General features: G+C 26.5%; 1 protein-coding gene across 5 annotated transcripts in view; it reads left to right on the forward strand.

Moving 5' to 3' along the window:
* Nucleotides 1-16925, forward strand: part of LOC103571641 (phosphatase and actin regulator 2) — a 167416-nt gene that overhangs the window by 139294 nt on the left and 11197 nt on the right. For all 5 annotated transcript variants that reach the window (XM_008549872.3, XM_008549873.2, XM_008549869.2 and 2 more), the window contains one exon: nt 15451-15645. In XM_008549872.3, coding sequence (XP_008548094.1) covers nt 15451-15645 — 195 coding nt within the window. The remainder of the gene's footprint in view (nt 1-15450; nt 15646-16925) is intronic.

A 16925-nucleotide genomic window follows, 5' to 3' on the forward strand; every position in this document is an offset into this window, starting at 1 on the left:
AATGACTAGACTCCCACGAGTTTCAAAATTTATTTTATGTGCTATAATTCAATAACATTAAAAATTTTAATTGAATAAAAAAAAAGTAAATTTTTTATGTTGTGTAATTAGAGCAAAGTGATCGATCGTAAGTAATTTGTAAGGTAGTCAGGAAGTTTAACTTGAAGCTGCTAAATTCCCAGGGCAAAATTCTCAGGAGATATTTTATCTCATAAAGTAATAATGTTAAATCTTATATAGTAAAGTTAATAAAGTTCAATTTTGGTGCAAGATAATTAATTTTGTTTATGAAATTAGCTTTAAATAATTATACAAAAGCATATAAAGAATACTGCACACTTATTACGTCATAGCTACATGTCAAAATTGTGTAAAAACCCAAATTCATATAAAAAATTGACATCAAAAAGGGCGTAGTCTTAATCTACACCCACGAGCTCTAAAAATTTTTTTTTTATCTCAGAGCTGAAGATCAATCAATTCTAAGTCGATTAGCAAAAAAAAATTCTTCCACGTCGCAAATTGACGTTAGCTTCTGATAGGATGCGCCCTTATGGAATTTGATCGCGATTTATTTACTCAATATAAATTTTATTTGCGATATTTTTGCACGACTCATGATGCGAAGCATCAGAGAGTGCTTTACGATCAAAATTTATAAATTCAAATAATTTAATACGGATTAATTTCTTGCAAATAATTGAATGAATGAATAATTACTGAAGCATAAGAAAATATATTACATTCAGCTCTTTATCATAAAAATCATGCAGAAATTTTTAATAACAAAATTAAAATATAAATTGTAAATCTCCTTAAAAAAATTATTAACGTAAGCACATTTTCATCATCAATTTTATTATTATTTTCTTTTTAATAAGATTAGTTATATTCTTGCGAAACATTTTATCAGCTAAAAAGCAATTTATCTCGTGTTTCATTCATCCAACATGTCCTTGAACTGTACATACAAGTTCACGGATAAGCTCTTTTATATCTTTGTCAATCGTTGTTCCTTGTTTATACATCAATGCTTTATATATATATATATATATATATATTATATTATTATATTGGGAGCATGTGCGATTTGTATTTGAATCAAATCTGTAACTATTGCATTTAAAATGCGAATTATTTTTAACTTTTCAAATAATTAGTCAATTTTTGAATTATTGAATTCAAATTTGAAATTTTGATCAGTTATAAAATATTTCATCTTCATTTAAGGAGGTTCAACCGAATTTAATGTAAAAAGGATTTTTCAATTTTAAGATTTGAAACTTAGTATACATGTAATGAAGTACTTTATCTATGTTTTCTCAAAATTTGAATATGATCCAACGTCTAGTTTTTTAGAAAAAAAGATTTAAAAATGACGTTTTTAAAGTTCTTATACACAGGCTCTTATGACGGACAAGCTCCCGACATGACTTATTCGATTTTTTTCATTTTTAACCTCCCAAGTTTAAGAAATAAAAAACCACATGCCATAAACTTGAATATTTTTAGAATATGATAAAATTTTAATAATATAGTGTTACCGTTGTAATTATTTAAATAATTTAAGTTAAACTTTATTATTTAATCTCGTTCATCGACAGAGATACATATTATTGAGGGTTTGACAATGTCGCGAAAGCAGCTGAGAGAAAAAACAAAGATTGAAATACATTAATAAGAGAGACGAGATTAGAAATAAATTTTTCCCGCTTAAATTTGAATATCGATGTGTAAGAAGTTAGAACGCGCTGTTGCCAAATCTTTTTATTAAATCATATCAGTCAAAAATAACCAAGTCATTTCATTACTTTCTTTAATTAAATAAGTAATAAATATTAATTTATGAATTCGTTATGTTATTATAAATTAAAATAATGAATTTTCATAACTATCAGGAAAATTTAGCAAACAAAAAATTGAAACACTACTTTGACTCACGTTTCGGTCGAACCTCCTTAATAATGAGTTTTTTTAAGTAACCAAAAGTAATTATCTCGTAGATTCGTGTCTGAACTATATGTCTGCCCAATTTCAAAACACGTAAGGGATAAATTTTTCAAAATCAATTTTTAGTATTTTTAGTTCCAGTGGAGTCTTATGAATATGGTTCAATTCATATTTAATAAATTTTATTTTTGACAGTCATTGTGTTTTGAATTTGGGCAGCTGTTTACTTACCTTTGACAAAAATTTGAATTATTGGAAAAAATGTCACAATTTTGTGTCGTTCAAAAAACTCGAACTATTCATAAATTTACAAATATTCCAAAAAATTCAATTCCATACAAATAACTCGTTCGATCCTTTCAAACCCCTTTAATATATATATATATATATATATATATATATATATATATATATATATATATATATATATATATATATATATATATATATATATATATATATATATATAAATGTAGAAAAATTTTATTTATTTAAAAAATCCATTTTTAATATTTAATATCGAGCATAAAATCTCATATATAAAAAACTACTTCCTCCTTTCATTCATTGTATCTTTCTCTCGCTGATTCATTCAGCTGTTTGTGACGTTATAAAGGCACAATCATAAATAAAATAAATTTTTTCACTCGGATGAGACTACGCGATCTATTTTAATACAATTCATCCGAGATTTTAGTCGAGAACGTCACGCAGCACAAATAATTGTTTTCGTTTAATGACGTCACCGTGACACCTACACAAATAAAAGTAAACACTAATTAATTTTAAATTAAAACATACATATATATTTATTATATTGAACAAATATATTAATATATAAAACGTAATAAAATATTCCGTTGATAAAAAAATAATAATAATAAAATCGTAAAAAGCTATTTTTAAATTTTATTTTTTAAAATGAATTATTGATAAAAAATGGAACAGTCTTTGTAGAATGCTCTATTACTTTAATAGTAACTCTTATATTTTTCAATATCCATTATCGAGTTACCTACTTATATACAAATGAAAACTTAAATCATAATATATTTAAAAAAGAAAAAAAAAAGCATTAGTTGAACTTTCAACCACAGAAAAAAATTTGATACTTGTGTTAAATAGTTTCTGTACTAAATATCAAATATTCTCGTGTGTTGATACAAAATAACGCAGAATGTGGTTTAACATTTTTTTTAACGTCAATATTTACTCTTTCGGAATGTAAATAAAAAGCCGGCCTTCAATTTTGGCAATATATTTACTTTTGTAAATAAATAATAACTTCATATGTATTTATAAAAATTATTGGCCGTAAAAGTTATGCAAATACATGTATTTCATGGAACAGTTATTATTTTAATTTGAGCAAAATTTTATTCATTAGTAATAATTAATTATTTACAATTAGTAATAATTAATAATTATTATTAATATACATCATTACGCTGTTAAAAATAGAGAGTTAATTCGTAGGGATTAAGGATTTTTGTGAATTCAAATTTCACTCTATATACGCAGTTAATACCCATGTAAAAAAAATGGAAAATATACGAAAAATTTTCGAAGCTCGAACATCCGAACGTGACACAATTTCGTATATTTTTCGAACATTTAATAATTTAATTTTTTTTGTTTAGAAAACTTTTTTTTTTAACTTTTTGTTTTTCAAATTTTCAGATTCTTTCAATCTAGAGGAGTAAGAAAATTTTTATAATTTTCGATTTCTGAGACGTTAGCATTATTTTGCTTTGAAATCTTAGAAAATTTTTCCAACAAATTTTAAACAATTTTTTGATATTTTTCTAACACATTTCGTACATAAAATTTCTTGGATTTTAAGTTTATTTTTCTCAAAATACCAACTAAACTTTTCGAACACATTTCGTATGTGAAATTTCTTGAATTTTAAGTCTATTTTTTTCAAAATACTAAGGAAACTTTTCGAACATTTTTTGAATATGGAATGTGTTCAAAAAATGTTCAAAAAGTTTCCTTAGTATTTTGAAAAAAATGGACTCAAAATCCAAAAAATTTCATGTACGAAATCGTGTCACGTTTTGATGTTCGAGCTTCGAAAATTTTCGTATATTTTTCGAAATTTTTTTTTACACGGGTAAGAAGTTTTTTTTAGCGAAGTAATTTCAAAGTGATCTGAATTTTATTTTAATCCTCATTCACTCCACTTCGAAGTTTTAATATTTAAATAAATTCCCTTAAGGTGTGAATTTCACTCTGAGGGAATTGAATAATCAGTCATCTGCTTCGTATTTACTCCGAACTAAACAAGTATTCACTCTGCAAATTTTTTACTTACATTAGAAATTTTGGAATAAATTCGTATTTTTAAATAATTAATTTTCGAATCTGATAATTTGAATTATTCCTCAATTTTTCAATAATTTTTAATTATCAAAATTTCTTATGAATTTTCGAATCATTCACAAAAATTTGAATTATTAAAATCAATTATTTATAATTTCTCGCATGTAATTCCCAACAGTCGTAGAGTTACATTTGATGTGAAGTTAAAGCTACGAAAGGTTTTAGCTGCCCGCAAAAGGTCTAGCGTTCGAGCCCAAGACTCGTCGCCGGCTAAAACTGACTAATGGCAAATAAGAAGTATATCATAAAATAAAAAGCTAATAAAGCTGTAGGTATACTAAATAATGTACAACAAAATAAAGATGTCATAAAGATTTTTAACACTATATCGATGTTAAACTGCTAAAATTATAAAAAGAATTTACTACGCATAATCTTTTATAAAAGAAATGTTTCATATAAAATGCGATAAAAAAAAAATTTATTCCCGGAAGTAAATAAATTTAACTTCTTTTTCATAAAGAAAAAAGTAAATAAAAATAAAATTTAATTTCTTTTTTTTTTACAGCTTTATCGAAAAAGCATTTTCTTCTCCTGTTTTCTTGTCACGTCACTAAGTCAAGGACAAAAATATTTCAGTCCTTTCTTTTTAATAATGAAAAAAAAAATTCATAATTAAAAAAAAATATATATGTACTTGAAAATAAATAGTAATTAAAATAATAAATAATAATTTTCACGAATAATTTTTTTCCATATAAAATTTAATTAACTTTTCTAGATGTTAATAAACGGTATAATTATTTCATAATAATTAAAAGGCAAATGTTAATATATAAACCTATTCTATTGTTATGAAATACATATATATATATATATATATATATATATATATATATATAATTCTTGTTGCACGCGCGAGTTTACCCGGTAACGATCGGTTTGGTTCCCTTGGCCGGGGTACGAATGTCAGTGTATAGGGACAACACGTACTTTCCCTGGTATCCCTCCTCATGCGCCAACCCTCTTTCATGAAACCTCAGCATCCCCCGTTCATCTATTTCCCACTCGTTTTCCACCACCTCTTATACATCGTCCGATACTACCACTAACTAAAAACACCCACGCGTTTTCTCATCCGATTTCTCTCTCTGTCGACTAGTGTGCTGCCGCCACTTGGTAAAGCTGCGCAGTTACACTTACTCTTTCGAAATTTAGCTAAAGCTTAAAGCTCAGTCTGATCAGTCAACGATAGACGCGCGGAATAGGCATCCCTTGTTATTGTTCGTGAATATTTTTAATTATATTATTACTATTATTTATTTATTTATTTACTTTACTTTAGTAATTAATCCAAAGTTCATTCAAAAAAATTATTTTTTTATATATTTTCTTTTACTCAAATTTTTTTTTTTTTTTATAAATATTGACTATGAATTAAAAATTAATTATTTGAATTTTTAATTTAAAAAAAAAAAAAATTTAAATGGTCCCGCATTTGTCGTTGAAAAATCGCGAAAATATTGAATCAATAAATATAAGATCGGAAAATATTGATAAGAATAATATGAGTGGTGTGAGCTTTCTGACAGCCGTAAAAACATTCACCCCAAGTGGAAGACGTCGGCGACGTTGTGATAAACAACAAAAATTATTGGAGTTACCCCCGATGGGTCATTGTAGCCTTCATCCGGATGTTGTACCTACTTGGGATACAGCAACACCGATTACGCCGCCTGCTGATTTTTTACCACCCGGTTATAAAAAGGGGAATAAATTTTCAGGTTTGAATGTTGGTTATTTTAAACATTTATAGTTTTGTAATCAAGCCTGGGAAAAGTTTTAAATTACCGGCAATTTTGTCAAAAATTTTCAGCTCTTTGGAGTATACAAAGTACCCGGGGCAAAATGGGCTATTTATTATTATAAATATCAATAATTTTTCATTTTATTTTATTTAAATTTTTTATGTGATACAGAAAAACGGAGTGATTACGGATTTTATTTTAATTCAAATTTCACCTGGAGTTTAAAAAAAAATAAATTTGCATATGGAGTAAATGAGTTTGTTTTTTCAACAGAATGATTTTGATTTTATATATAATGATAGTCTTATAACGAGGTCCGGCTGTATTAAAATAAACTTCTGGGGGTAAATTCCACTCCAAGAAAATTAAATAAATAAACAGTATTCTGTTCCGCATTAAGCGCATTCACTCCAGATTTAATTCGCGTTTTTATTTTATGTAAATAATACGCTATAAAAAAGCGGAGTTAAAATTAACTCATACTAGTGAAGCGGTGTTTTTTATACGGTGTCAAAAGAGTGTACATGCAGATTAAATCAACTCCGATCGGAGTACAGAGTTTGAGTAAAAAATTAAAAAAAAATCTACAAAACAAAAAAAAATAATATTGATATTTAATTAAAATTGCGAAATTATGGTTAACTAAGATAAGAATAATTTCATTGTCTATAAAATACGGAATTTTATTCACTTTTATTAAATCAAACAAATTGCATAAATTTTTGATCACTTATAAAATTAAATATTTAGTAACAGCGTAATTATTTTTATTAAAACTCTGATATTTTTCATGAAAAAAATAAATTATTAAAAGATGATAAATTAATAATTGATGAATTTATTTTAATTTTCTCACTGATTTCATTTGCAAAAAGACTTCAATCATTAAAATCTGTACCATATTCACAACAAATATTCTGTAGATTTCTCCATAAATTGATAAATCGGTCACAGTAATTTTTTGAACAAAAAATTTTTTGTATTTGAAATACAATTCGTCTTCCGTTTCATAAAAAATAAAACTGCTTTTTTTTAAATTCAGGTAAAATTTGAACAGTTACCCCGTTTTTGGATTAAAATTGAACACCGGGCGTGGACTTACACCGAATTTTTACAGTGTAAATTTGTTCAATAATAATGAATGAGTAATAAAAATAAAATATATATAAAAAGTAACAACTAAAGGCAATTAATAATATTGAGTCATAAAGTTAACATGCGGAGATCATGTCGATGACCCTTGAGCGTCGCGACGTTCCGAGTAGAGTTCAAGTTCATCAGGATGACTCGGTAATTTTAAAATGCTTTTACCTTTGGAAATAAAATATATTTAAATTAAAAAGTGAATCGAAATAGAATAAAAAGGTTTCTTTTTATTACTTTTTGTCTTTGAATGTAAAACGTTTTTTTTTATTATCCCTGGCCTCGTTTATTATTTACTTTAGTGTGTACATTTTTAAATGCATACTCAAAAGACATATAAATTTTAAAAGCTCGTTTGTTATTTATTTATAGATTTAATGTAGAACGTTAGCCAAAAATTTTAGTAAATTATTTATTAACTTTTATCACTGATTTTATTTAGGAATTTTTTTTTTTTTTTAAGGACTTTTATATGATTTAATGTAATTACTTTGTATTCGAGCCATTCAAAAATATTAAAGACTTAAATAATTAATATACTTATTTAGAGATTTGAATAATAAAATTTTACTTATACTTAAATTTGTAACTTTTGATATTTTAATGCGCATTTAAATTATTAAATTTATCTGCATTCGATGTTAATGCTCATTTCCAAGATTTGAATATATTATAAACTTTATACTGAGGCTGTTTTTGAATATTTATTAATTTGCTAAGAAGTACTTTTTCTCAGTTTATATACTTTTAATTTATTCTTAAAAAGTTTTAAAAAAATTTACATTAAATCGTTTAAAAAAAAAATTTCGCTTACTTTTTGATGTCAATTGAGACAAGAAATTTTAAAAACTTGATTTTTTTATTCGTCGATCATAAAGATCATTATATTAAAATTTTTATTTTGGTGCGTACATGAGATATTTTTTTTAGTTAATAAATAATATGATAATAAATTCAAAAAAAATTCTTCGAAAGAACAATAATTCTCTTTAGTTTAAAAACTCTTTCAAAATATTTTTATATTCTACACTCACTTCCTTGTAAGCTCCTACTTTTCTTTGTTTTTATTATCTGACTCGAGCTGTAAGTTTTCCTGAGTACAAAAAATACAATCCATTAAATTTTTTTATTTATTCAGATAAAAAAAATATTATCTTACATTCAATAAAATATCCTTGGTATCAATTGGTATCGGCATTAATTTAGAGTATTTATTTTGATCCCGAAATTTTATAAAAATCACTTTTGTAAATGCAATTGAGCATTATTCTGAATTTTTTTTTGTTAAACTTTTTCAAAAATGGACTTTCGGCAAAAAATCTTAATGACTTTACTTAAAGGAAAAATATAATTTTTCTTTATGTAAATTACTTACAAAACAATTTAATTTAATCAAATTCATTTAGTATCCAGAAATTTTTTTTTCACCTTCTCAAAAAGTATTCCATTTTGCCCCAAAAAATCAAATTTTCCATTTAACGGCAACTGAAAAATTTTTCTATTTACTTTGAATATCATTAAAAAAAAAAGAAAAGATTTCGCATATTTAAGTCCTTGAAAACTTAGTATTTCCTCCAGTACCCCACCCCCCCCCTACATACATAATACTATACTAAAAGAAAAATAATTTTTAGAAACATTGTATTTGCCTTTTTCAAAAAATTATGCTATTGAAAATTTTCAATCTAATATATTTTTCGCGCAAAAATTTGAATATTGTATTCAAAATTATTTTCTTAATCAAAGAAGTCTGTTAATTTCAAAATATGCTATTTTTTTTTAATAGTGTACATAAATTTCAATTTTTTTTTTTTTTTTTTTTTTTTTTTTTTTTTTTTTTTTTTTTTTTTTGGAAAAAAAAGTGATTTTTCTAATCAGATATGACATCGACAATGCAATAATTTTAATTGATTTATTACTTGAAAAAAATATTGTTTTTAGAAAATGTTATTTCTTATCAGTGCATTATACTTGGCCATAAAACTCAGTTGCAAAAAAATGGCAATAAAAACTCAGTTATTATAAAAATAAAGCATTATTTTTTACTGCAACTACTTAATTACTAGTTAGTATTCATCTCAGCGTTTTAGCTTATCGGATTTTTCATTCACTTCTGTTTAATTTTTAAAATTAAAATTTAAAATAGAAAAAAAATATTAAAGTATTTTAAGCAAGTGTGCCATTGGATTTGTCACACCATCTGGCCAGCAACTGGTTTTTATCTAAATCCGCACCCGTTGCACAAGCGATTAAAATGTAATTCTCACCTCGTTCACCATCAACCATTTTACTATTTTTCTCTTCCTTTCTTTTCTTTTTTTTTTTTTCAACCCCTTTTATTTTCACTTCCAAGCCCCGCCGTTCCCTTACCCACGACCTTGAACGATGAATGCATTCATAATTCAAACATTCTTTGGACTTTTTCTTCTGCCGGTTTTCCACTTCTACAAATCGCGTCACACTTTTTTTTATTTTTTTAGTTTCATTTATTTCCGTCAGTTAGTTACGATGTTCCACATTCCCTCGTGAAATTACTTTATCCGATTACAATTCTTCCGTCAACCGTCGATCTTAACAAATCAAGAAACAGATAACAAATAAAAGTAAATGAACAAAATAAAATTTAGTGAATTTTGAGGAAATTTGAGTCTACGCTGTAGTATAGATTTCAAATTATTACATTATATTTTTATTTTGTTATTATTGCCTACGGTTGTTTCCCATAAAACATTATTTAAATAAATGTAATTCATTATATGAAAATATGTATAAATTTATAATGTATAGGAATCGATCTATTTTATAATTACCATTGCAACAACTGTCAAAAAATTTTTGCAAAATATGGCTTCAAATTTTGGAAAAATTCAAAAATTTTCATTACTTTCAAATTTTATGTATGGAAAGGCGGCAAAATGGGACCGGATGGTCAAAATGGATGAATCCAAAATTTGGTTAAAAATTGTTCTTTTATGTACCTGAAAATCAGAACATTTTTCGCACAACGAAAATGAAAAAAATTTAGAAATCTAGATCCAGTAAATTTTTTACTTTTCATTTCGTTTTTTTATTTTCGTTCTGCAAAAAATGTTCCGATCTTCAGGTACATGTTCTTTTCCAAAATTGTTTTTAATCCTAATTTACGACTCTTAACATTATTTTCGTAAATTTTTTCGCGACTCAAAATTTTGTTTCAAGAATTTTCTAGTGAACCCGATGTATTTTCGGCCACAAATTACATCCGGTGTCTTCTTCGCTATACCTAAATTTTATGGAAGTTATTTATCTTCAATAAAAGTCATAAGTGCATGTGAAAAATTTTTTTCAGATAATCGACTACTTTATGATATATTTCAAAACACATCAAAATGGCAAATTTTGAATTTTTTAAAACTTACCGCTATTTTCGAAACCAATAGCTCCCTTTTTTTTTAAATTTTAAATTTTCTTAGCGGGAAATTTAAAACTATTATACGCTCCTATGGTTCCTGAATGTCCTACGGGTGTATAACTAATAAAAAAAAATAGTAAATATTGATATTGCTTGAATAAATTTTACAATTAACAATAGAATTTAAAACAGCAGTGTACTATATTATTGTAACAATGATCAACGTCCGTGACCAAGTAATCATGTGATTGAGTTATATTACTACTAATAAACACAGCCCTAAATTAAACACAGGCATTAAGCATGAATATAATCGTCGATGTGAATACGTCAATCCACAATGAGTGAGATAGAAACGTTTAATATCAAGCTCAATATCCATGATTATGAGGAATTATCAATCCCGTTCAGAGGAAGTACTCATCCTCTTCCTCTTCAACCCTTGGACCATCATTGAAAACCACTGATTATTGGCTTTACACTCAAATCAATTTCCTAACAACAATTTATGATACTCCAAACATGCAACACCATAAAATTCCGATTTACTCTCTGCTTTGTTACCGAGAACATACTGTTTTTCTATTCCATTTATCCATCCATTGATCACATACATGAAATGCTGTATTGATAGAATAAATATTTGATATCTTTTGATGTACTAAACTGAATTATTATAAAACTCTGTATAGACAAAATTATTTTTTTTAAAACCTTGTAAAAGTTTCAATTTTTGTAAAAAAAAAAAAAAAAAAAAAAAAAAAAAAAAAAAAAAAAAACATCTCTTATGTTTTACAATGAAATTTATATAAAATTTAAAAAAATTTTATTTACTAAAATTACGTTGAATATTAAATTGAAGCTTTTTATCCAGATTATCGTTATTTTTTTATAAAAATTATTTTTTTTTGACTTAACGAAGTGTAAAACGCGATCAAAGACGATGAAAACTGTCCGCTTTTCATAATCTTTGAAGCGGTGGATTTAAAAAATTCAGGATAAATCGGTTTTGTTTATATTCTTTATTTTAGTTTCTGTAGGTAGTTACATTGCGTGAAAAAAATTACTTGCAGCAAAATAAACATCGTTGATTATAGAATTTACTTGATCAATAACCATCAATGAAATATATTTTTATCTCAAGGATTTATTATTTTTATCAAATGAAGTCATATTCAATCGAATTGAAAAAAATTTATTTATTAATAATAACAATAATGCAAAATTATAAACAATAGTATTACATCTAAGGCAGTAAAGTCCCCGATTAAAAGAAATGATTTGCAATATTAAATGCCCATAAGAAGGGTGATTCAAAAGTATTTAAAATTTGTTTTTTCTAATCGTTTCTTTTAGTAAGGGAGTAAGAAATGTTTCTGATCTCATGTAATTGTTGGTCGAGGCGAAGCCTGAAAGGGAGAAAAATATTTTTTAATATTTTTTTGCATGTATATTTATCGAAAAAGTTGATGAGACCAAACAGTTTACTGATTAGGCTCATGATAAAAAGTTCCTTACTACCCGAGCTAAACCAAATCATTCCGTCGTAAATAATCTGGACATCTGGTAATTGAATTTAAGTCTGAATAATTTTCTGGACAAACTGATCCTGAAAATTTGGTTCCTTATATTTAATGAGGCCCCTGATTTTGCAAATGAATTTAAGCCCGAACAATTTCCTGGAAATCAGGCTCCTTACATCCAATGACAGTGAGGTTTCTAATCTGCACGGAGAGAAATGTCGAGTAAATATCCCTATACAGCACAGTAATAATTACATTACTCTATAGTTTGTGTAAAAGCGACGTAACACAAATTATAGAGTAATGTAAATATTACTGTGCTGCATAGGCATATTTACTTGACATTTTTCTCCGTGTGGTAAATAAATTTAAGCCCAGCTCGTTGCCTGGTTAGGCTTCCGATAGTAGGGTTATATTTGCTCCTAATCAAACTCTTGACATACCAGGCTCACGTTAACAAAAAAATTGAGCCTTCCCTGACCAGGTCCTTCATAAAGTTCATGAAGCCCGTACATTTTATCCCTCCCCTATCGGGCGCTGTTTGAAAATCAGACAAGCTGAGGATTTTTCTATAAAAGTATGACAAGTTAAAATTTTGTTCATTTGATGATCGGGTATTTTTATTGATGGTTTATATTCATCTATAAAAAGTAAAAGATTGAATATATATTTAATTTATAATTGATAAATATTAAAAAATGAATAAATTAAAATTTATTGTACCACTTATCACATTTCACAAAAGTTTTTTCTTAAAAATCAAATATATTTTATTTTATTTACTTACCGTGTTACGACGATAGAAAACTGAACTAAAACTTTGAAAATAATTAAAGTTTTTCTGCAGACAAATAAAAGTAATTAAAACTCCTGGTGACATAAAATTGTTTATTTTTATAACAAAACATCCGATTAAATTCAAATTATTTTTAAAAACTTTTTTTTCAATTAATTTAAAAGCTCTTAATATTTAACTTATGCCAACCCACGAAAAAATAATTAAAAAAAAATCGAATAGTCACTTTTCGACTAAAATTATGTTCTTTTAATAACTTTAAATTAATTTAAAAATGCATACAAATAGAGAAAATTTTATTTTAATTAATGAATAAATCATAAAAAAAGTTGATGGTAGTTTTCAAGATTTTTATGGTAAAATTAAAAGTAATCTTCATCACTGTCAAGTGTATGTTGAGGTGGTTTCAATCCTCATTCTCCATCACCTTCATCTCTTCCACTCATTTATTTACCTCGAGAGTGGAGTAGAGCTGCAGAATCCCTCACTGACTATCCCTCTCTCTTACTCTGCTTTTCTCTATCACTTTCTTACTCTCATCGCTTTTTCAAAATCTCTTACTCATAGCTTTACTTCTTAAGTCTGACGTAACGAGTAACGTAGCATAGTTAAGCACAGCCAAGGGCAACCTCTATTCATAGTAACACACTCTACAACTCTCTTTCTACTCTACTCACTACATATATCTACAGCAATCATGTACTTGCTAGTGGTTGCTCTGAAATCATCATCCTATATATATAACATGTACTTATTTCACTTCTTAATAACTGTTCAACCGATTACTAATTGCTATGGGTTTTAATTGCGTTTCAAAATAATTATTTTAAACTCACGGATTTTTTTTTTCTTTTTGCTGAATTGATATTTTATATATTTATATAAATATTCATATTATCCTTGACCAATATAAATATACTAAAACATTGAAAATTAACCACAAGAAATTTTTTAATTGAATTTAAATTTTTGGTGAAAAAAGAAATCCTTGAAATGAAGCTGCTCATTAAAATTAAAAAAAAAAATTAACATTCATGTAGATATTCTCAAAATTTCAAGTTTTTTTCTAATAAAGCTTGTAATTACTTTTTTTAATTGAATGATACTGAAAATTAACCGACAATAATTTTTGGATTTTTTTAAAAATGATAAATTATAAAAAAAAAATTATAAAAAAAAATTGCACTTGTAATTTTTTTAATTTTCTACATGTGCATATTTTTATTTTTTTTATTTTTGTCATTTATTTGGTAAAAAAAAATATCCGAAAATTGTTAATTGTCTACTAACTTCAGGATCAGTAAATTGAAGCTTAAATTTTGAAAATTTACCTTTTTTAAGTTGGACAAAATTTTTTTCTGGGACTCTGAGTGAATTCAAAATTTGAATTGAAGGACTAACACCTCAAGTATAATTTTTTTTTTTCGTTGACTCATTAATTTTAAAGAATGAGCATTAAAAAAATTTTTTGGTACAACATGAAAATTGACAGTCTCGTATATATGTATACATATGTCTATATATATATTTTTTTTTTATAAATAAGAGGGAGGTACCACCATTACTAAATAATTTATTTTAATTCTCTTCTTTCTGGTATCTATTTTAATCGAAATGACATTGCTGGCAGTTAGTGTTCAGCAGTGGTTGCAACTGCTTTAATATATATGTAGTTTAGTTAAAAAAAAAATAAATAAAAAAGTCAGTAATGGTACGAATTTCGCGTCTTAAATGGAAAGGTATAATTCTTAAATTGCAATTTTTTTTTAAAATATTTCCAAATACTGTGTAAATTTACATCATTTTCTAGTACGCCAAAATTATTTTCCAAATAATTCATCCGTAACAACCAATCAATTTTTTTTTTGTTAACAAGTTTTGTAACAAATTCCGTAAAAAAAAAAATTTGTTAATTTTTTTATTATTATTTTTTTTGTGCATGAGCTTTATCCGGGTTGTATCATTGGAATTTCATTGGCTAAAATCCAAATTCAGTGGTTGCAACCATGCCCTAAAAACGTTGGGAATTCGTTGAACGCTTGCAGCAAAAGCTCACCTTAGTCATTTTTTTTTCTCTATTTTATTTTTTATTTTATTTTACTTTTTTTTTTCATCCTATTTTTGTACAATAGTGGTTTAGTATATTTCAGTATCCATTTTCACTGGTGGTAAAATTTAGTCAGACGATCAATATTCGTACCACGAAGTAGCAATTTGACGTGTGGTAATTTAATAATCCTGTAAAAAAAAAAAAAAAAAAAAAAAAATTCTCATTTTTTATTTTTAGTAACGACAATTAATCGTTTATGGCCTTGAAATTTATATCAATTGACATTTATCCAAGTATACGGTCAGCGAACTTACATTTCACTTCACCAGTTAATTTATTAATTAATTAATTAGTTAACTCATTACTGTAGACGATAAATTATAGAGACAATTATTTTTAATTAATTGACATTTAATTTAAAATAATTTGTCGTACTAAAAAAAAAAAAAAAATTTTTGTTACAGAGCCGAAAAAGGAAAAGACTGAACAGAATGCCAATGGGGCGCTATCACAAAGTGGTGAATCAGCCAACCAAGGTGCGAATCCAGGAAATCAAGGCTTGGGCTCGGGTGGACTACATTCGGGGGATCAGAAGCCAAATAGGCCAAGTACCCTCGAGGCCTCCCGAATGCTTACCAGAAGGTTAATTATGTTTGGCAGTAAGTACATTATTTTATATCATATAGATTTTTTTAATCCGGTTTTTAAAAAAAAATCCATTCATTTTTATTAAAATATTTAAACTTGTGCCAAAAATAAATCGAAGGTCGATAGTTTAATCCCATGTCGAGGTCTCGTTTTTATAATTTCATTTTTTTTATTTTTCATACGGTTTAATTTGTACAGCATTTTGTATTGGTTCAATCAAAAAATATTGGAATATTCAAATACTCTGCTCTCTAAAACTAAATTAGTGAACATTCACTAATTCAGTTTTAGAGAAATTTTGTAACCCAGAAAAATATGAAAATTTCATTTATAAAAAAATTTTTTTTGCACACTTCACTTGCGAAGCAATGAGATGTGTTCTGTTAAAGTTTTTTCGATTTCAGCTGATTCATTTACGTAAAAATCAGACACACTTATTCGAATATTTTCAACTAGAACAAAATTTGTACCATTTGAAAGATAATTTATTAACGAATAAAACGAACACGATTTTAAGTCACTTTTTTCAAAAATAACCCGCCAAAATTTAAGATATGCACTAAAATTAAACGTCCCTTGAAAACCTACATTAGACTTTTTAGGGCATGATCAATGTAAAAGTTTAAAATCGACCTAATACTTACAAAGGCTTGAATTGAACCTTTACTTATGGAAGCAAGAATTAGACCGACGAAGGACGCAAAGAATGCTATAAAAAGGTAAAATTGTAAAGTTCGTGGACTACTGGAGAATTGATGCAAGTAATCCAGTCATCTCTTCAGTGGGCTAATTAATTCCAAGGGTAGATTGGGTCCCACAGGCAGCCTGGGACTAACAGAGGGTCGTTTTAAAAAAATTCTAAGACTAGTAAAAAATTACTGCATATGATCCAGCGATTTTATCAGGACATTAATGACACCTAGGAGTGGAATAGGACCTGGAAACAGCCTGGGACCAACAGAGAGTCGATTTCAAAAATTCAAAGTTCCTTCGTTTCACAATATATGTCTTTGTAGGTCTAATTCACGACTTTGTAAGTCGAATTCATGATTTTGAAAGTCTAAGTTGGTTCATTTCCATCTTTTACAATGATTAAGTCTTAAAAAGTCTAATTTAGGTTTTCAATGCTCATTTAGGTTCAAATATGCCTTTGATTTCGACTCGGAAATGATTGAAAAAAAAAAAAATGTAAAACAAACCTGTGATGTCCGTCAGCATGTACGGTGTTGGTAAACACAGTAACTTGAAAAATACACAACGGATTGATCTCATTTATTTGTTATCACACTTG

Source organism: Microplitis demolitor, chromosome 2 (genome assembly GCF_026212275.2).
Source record: "Microplitis demolitor isolate Queensland-Clemson2020A chromosome 2, iyMicDemo2.1a, whole genome shotgun sequence".
In the NCBI taxonomy this organism is placed as follows: Eukaryota; Metazoa; Arthropoda; class Insecta; order Hymenoptera; family Braconidae; genus Microplitis; species Microplitis demolitor.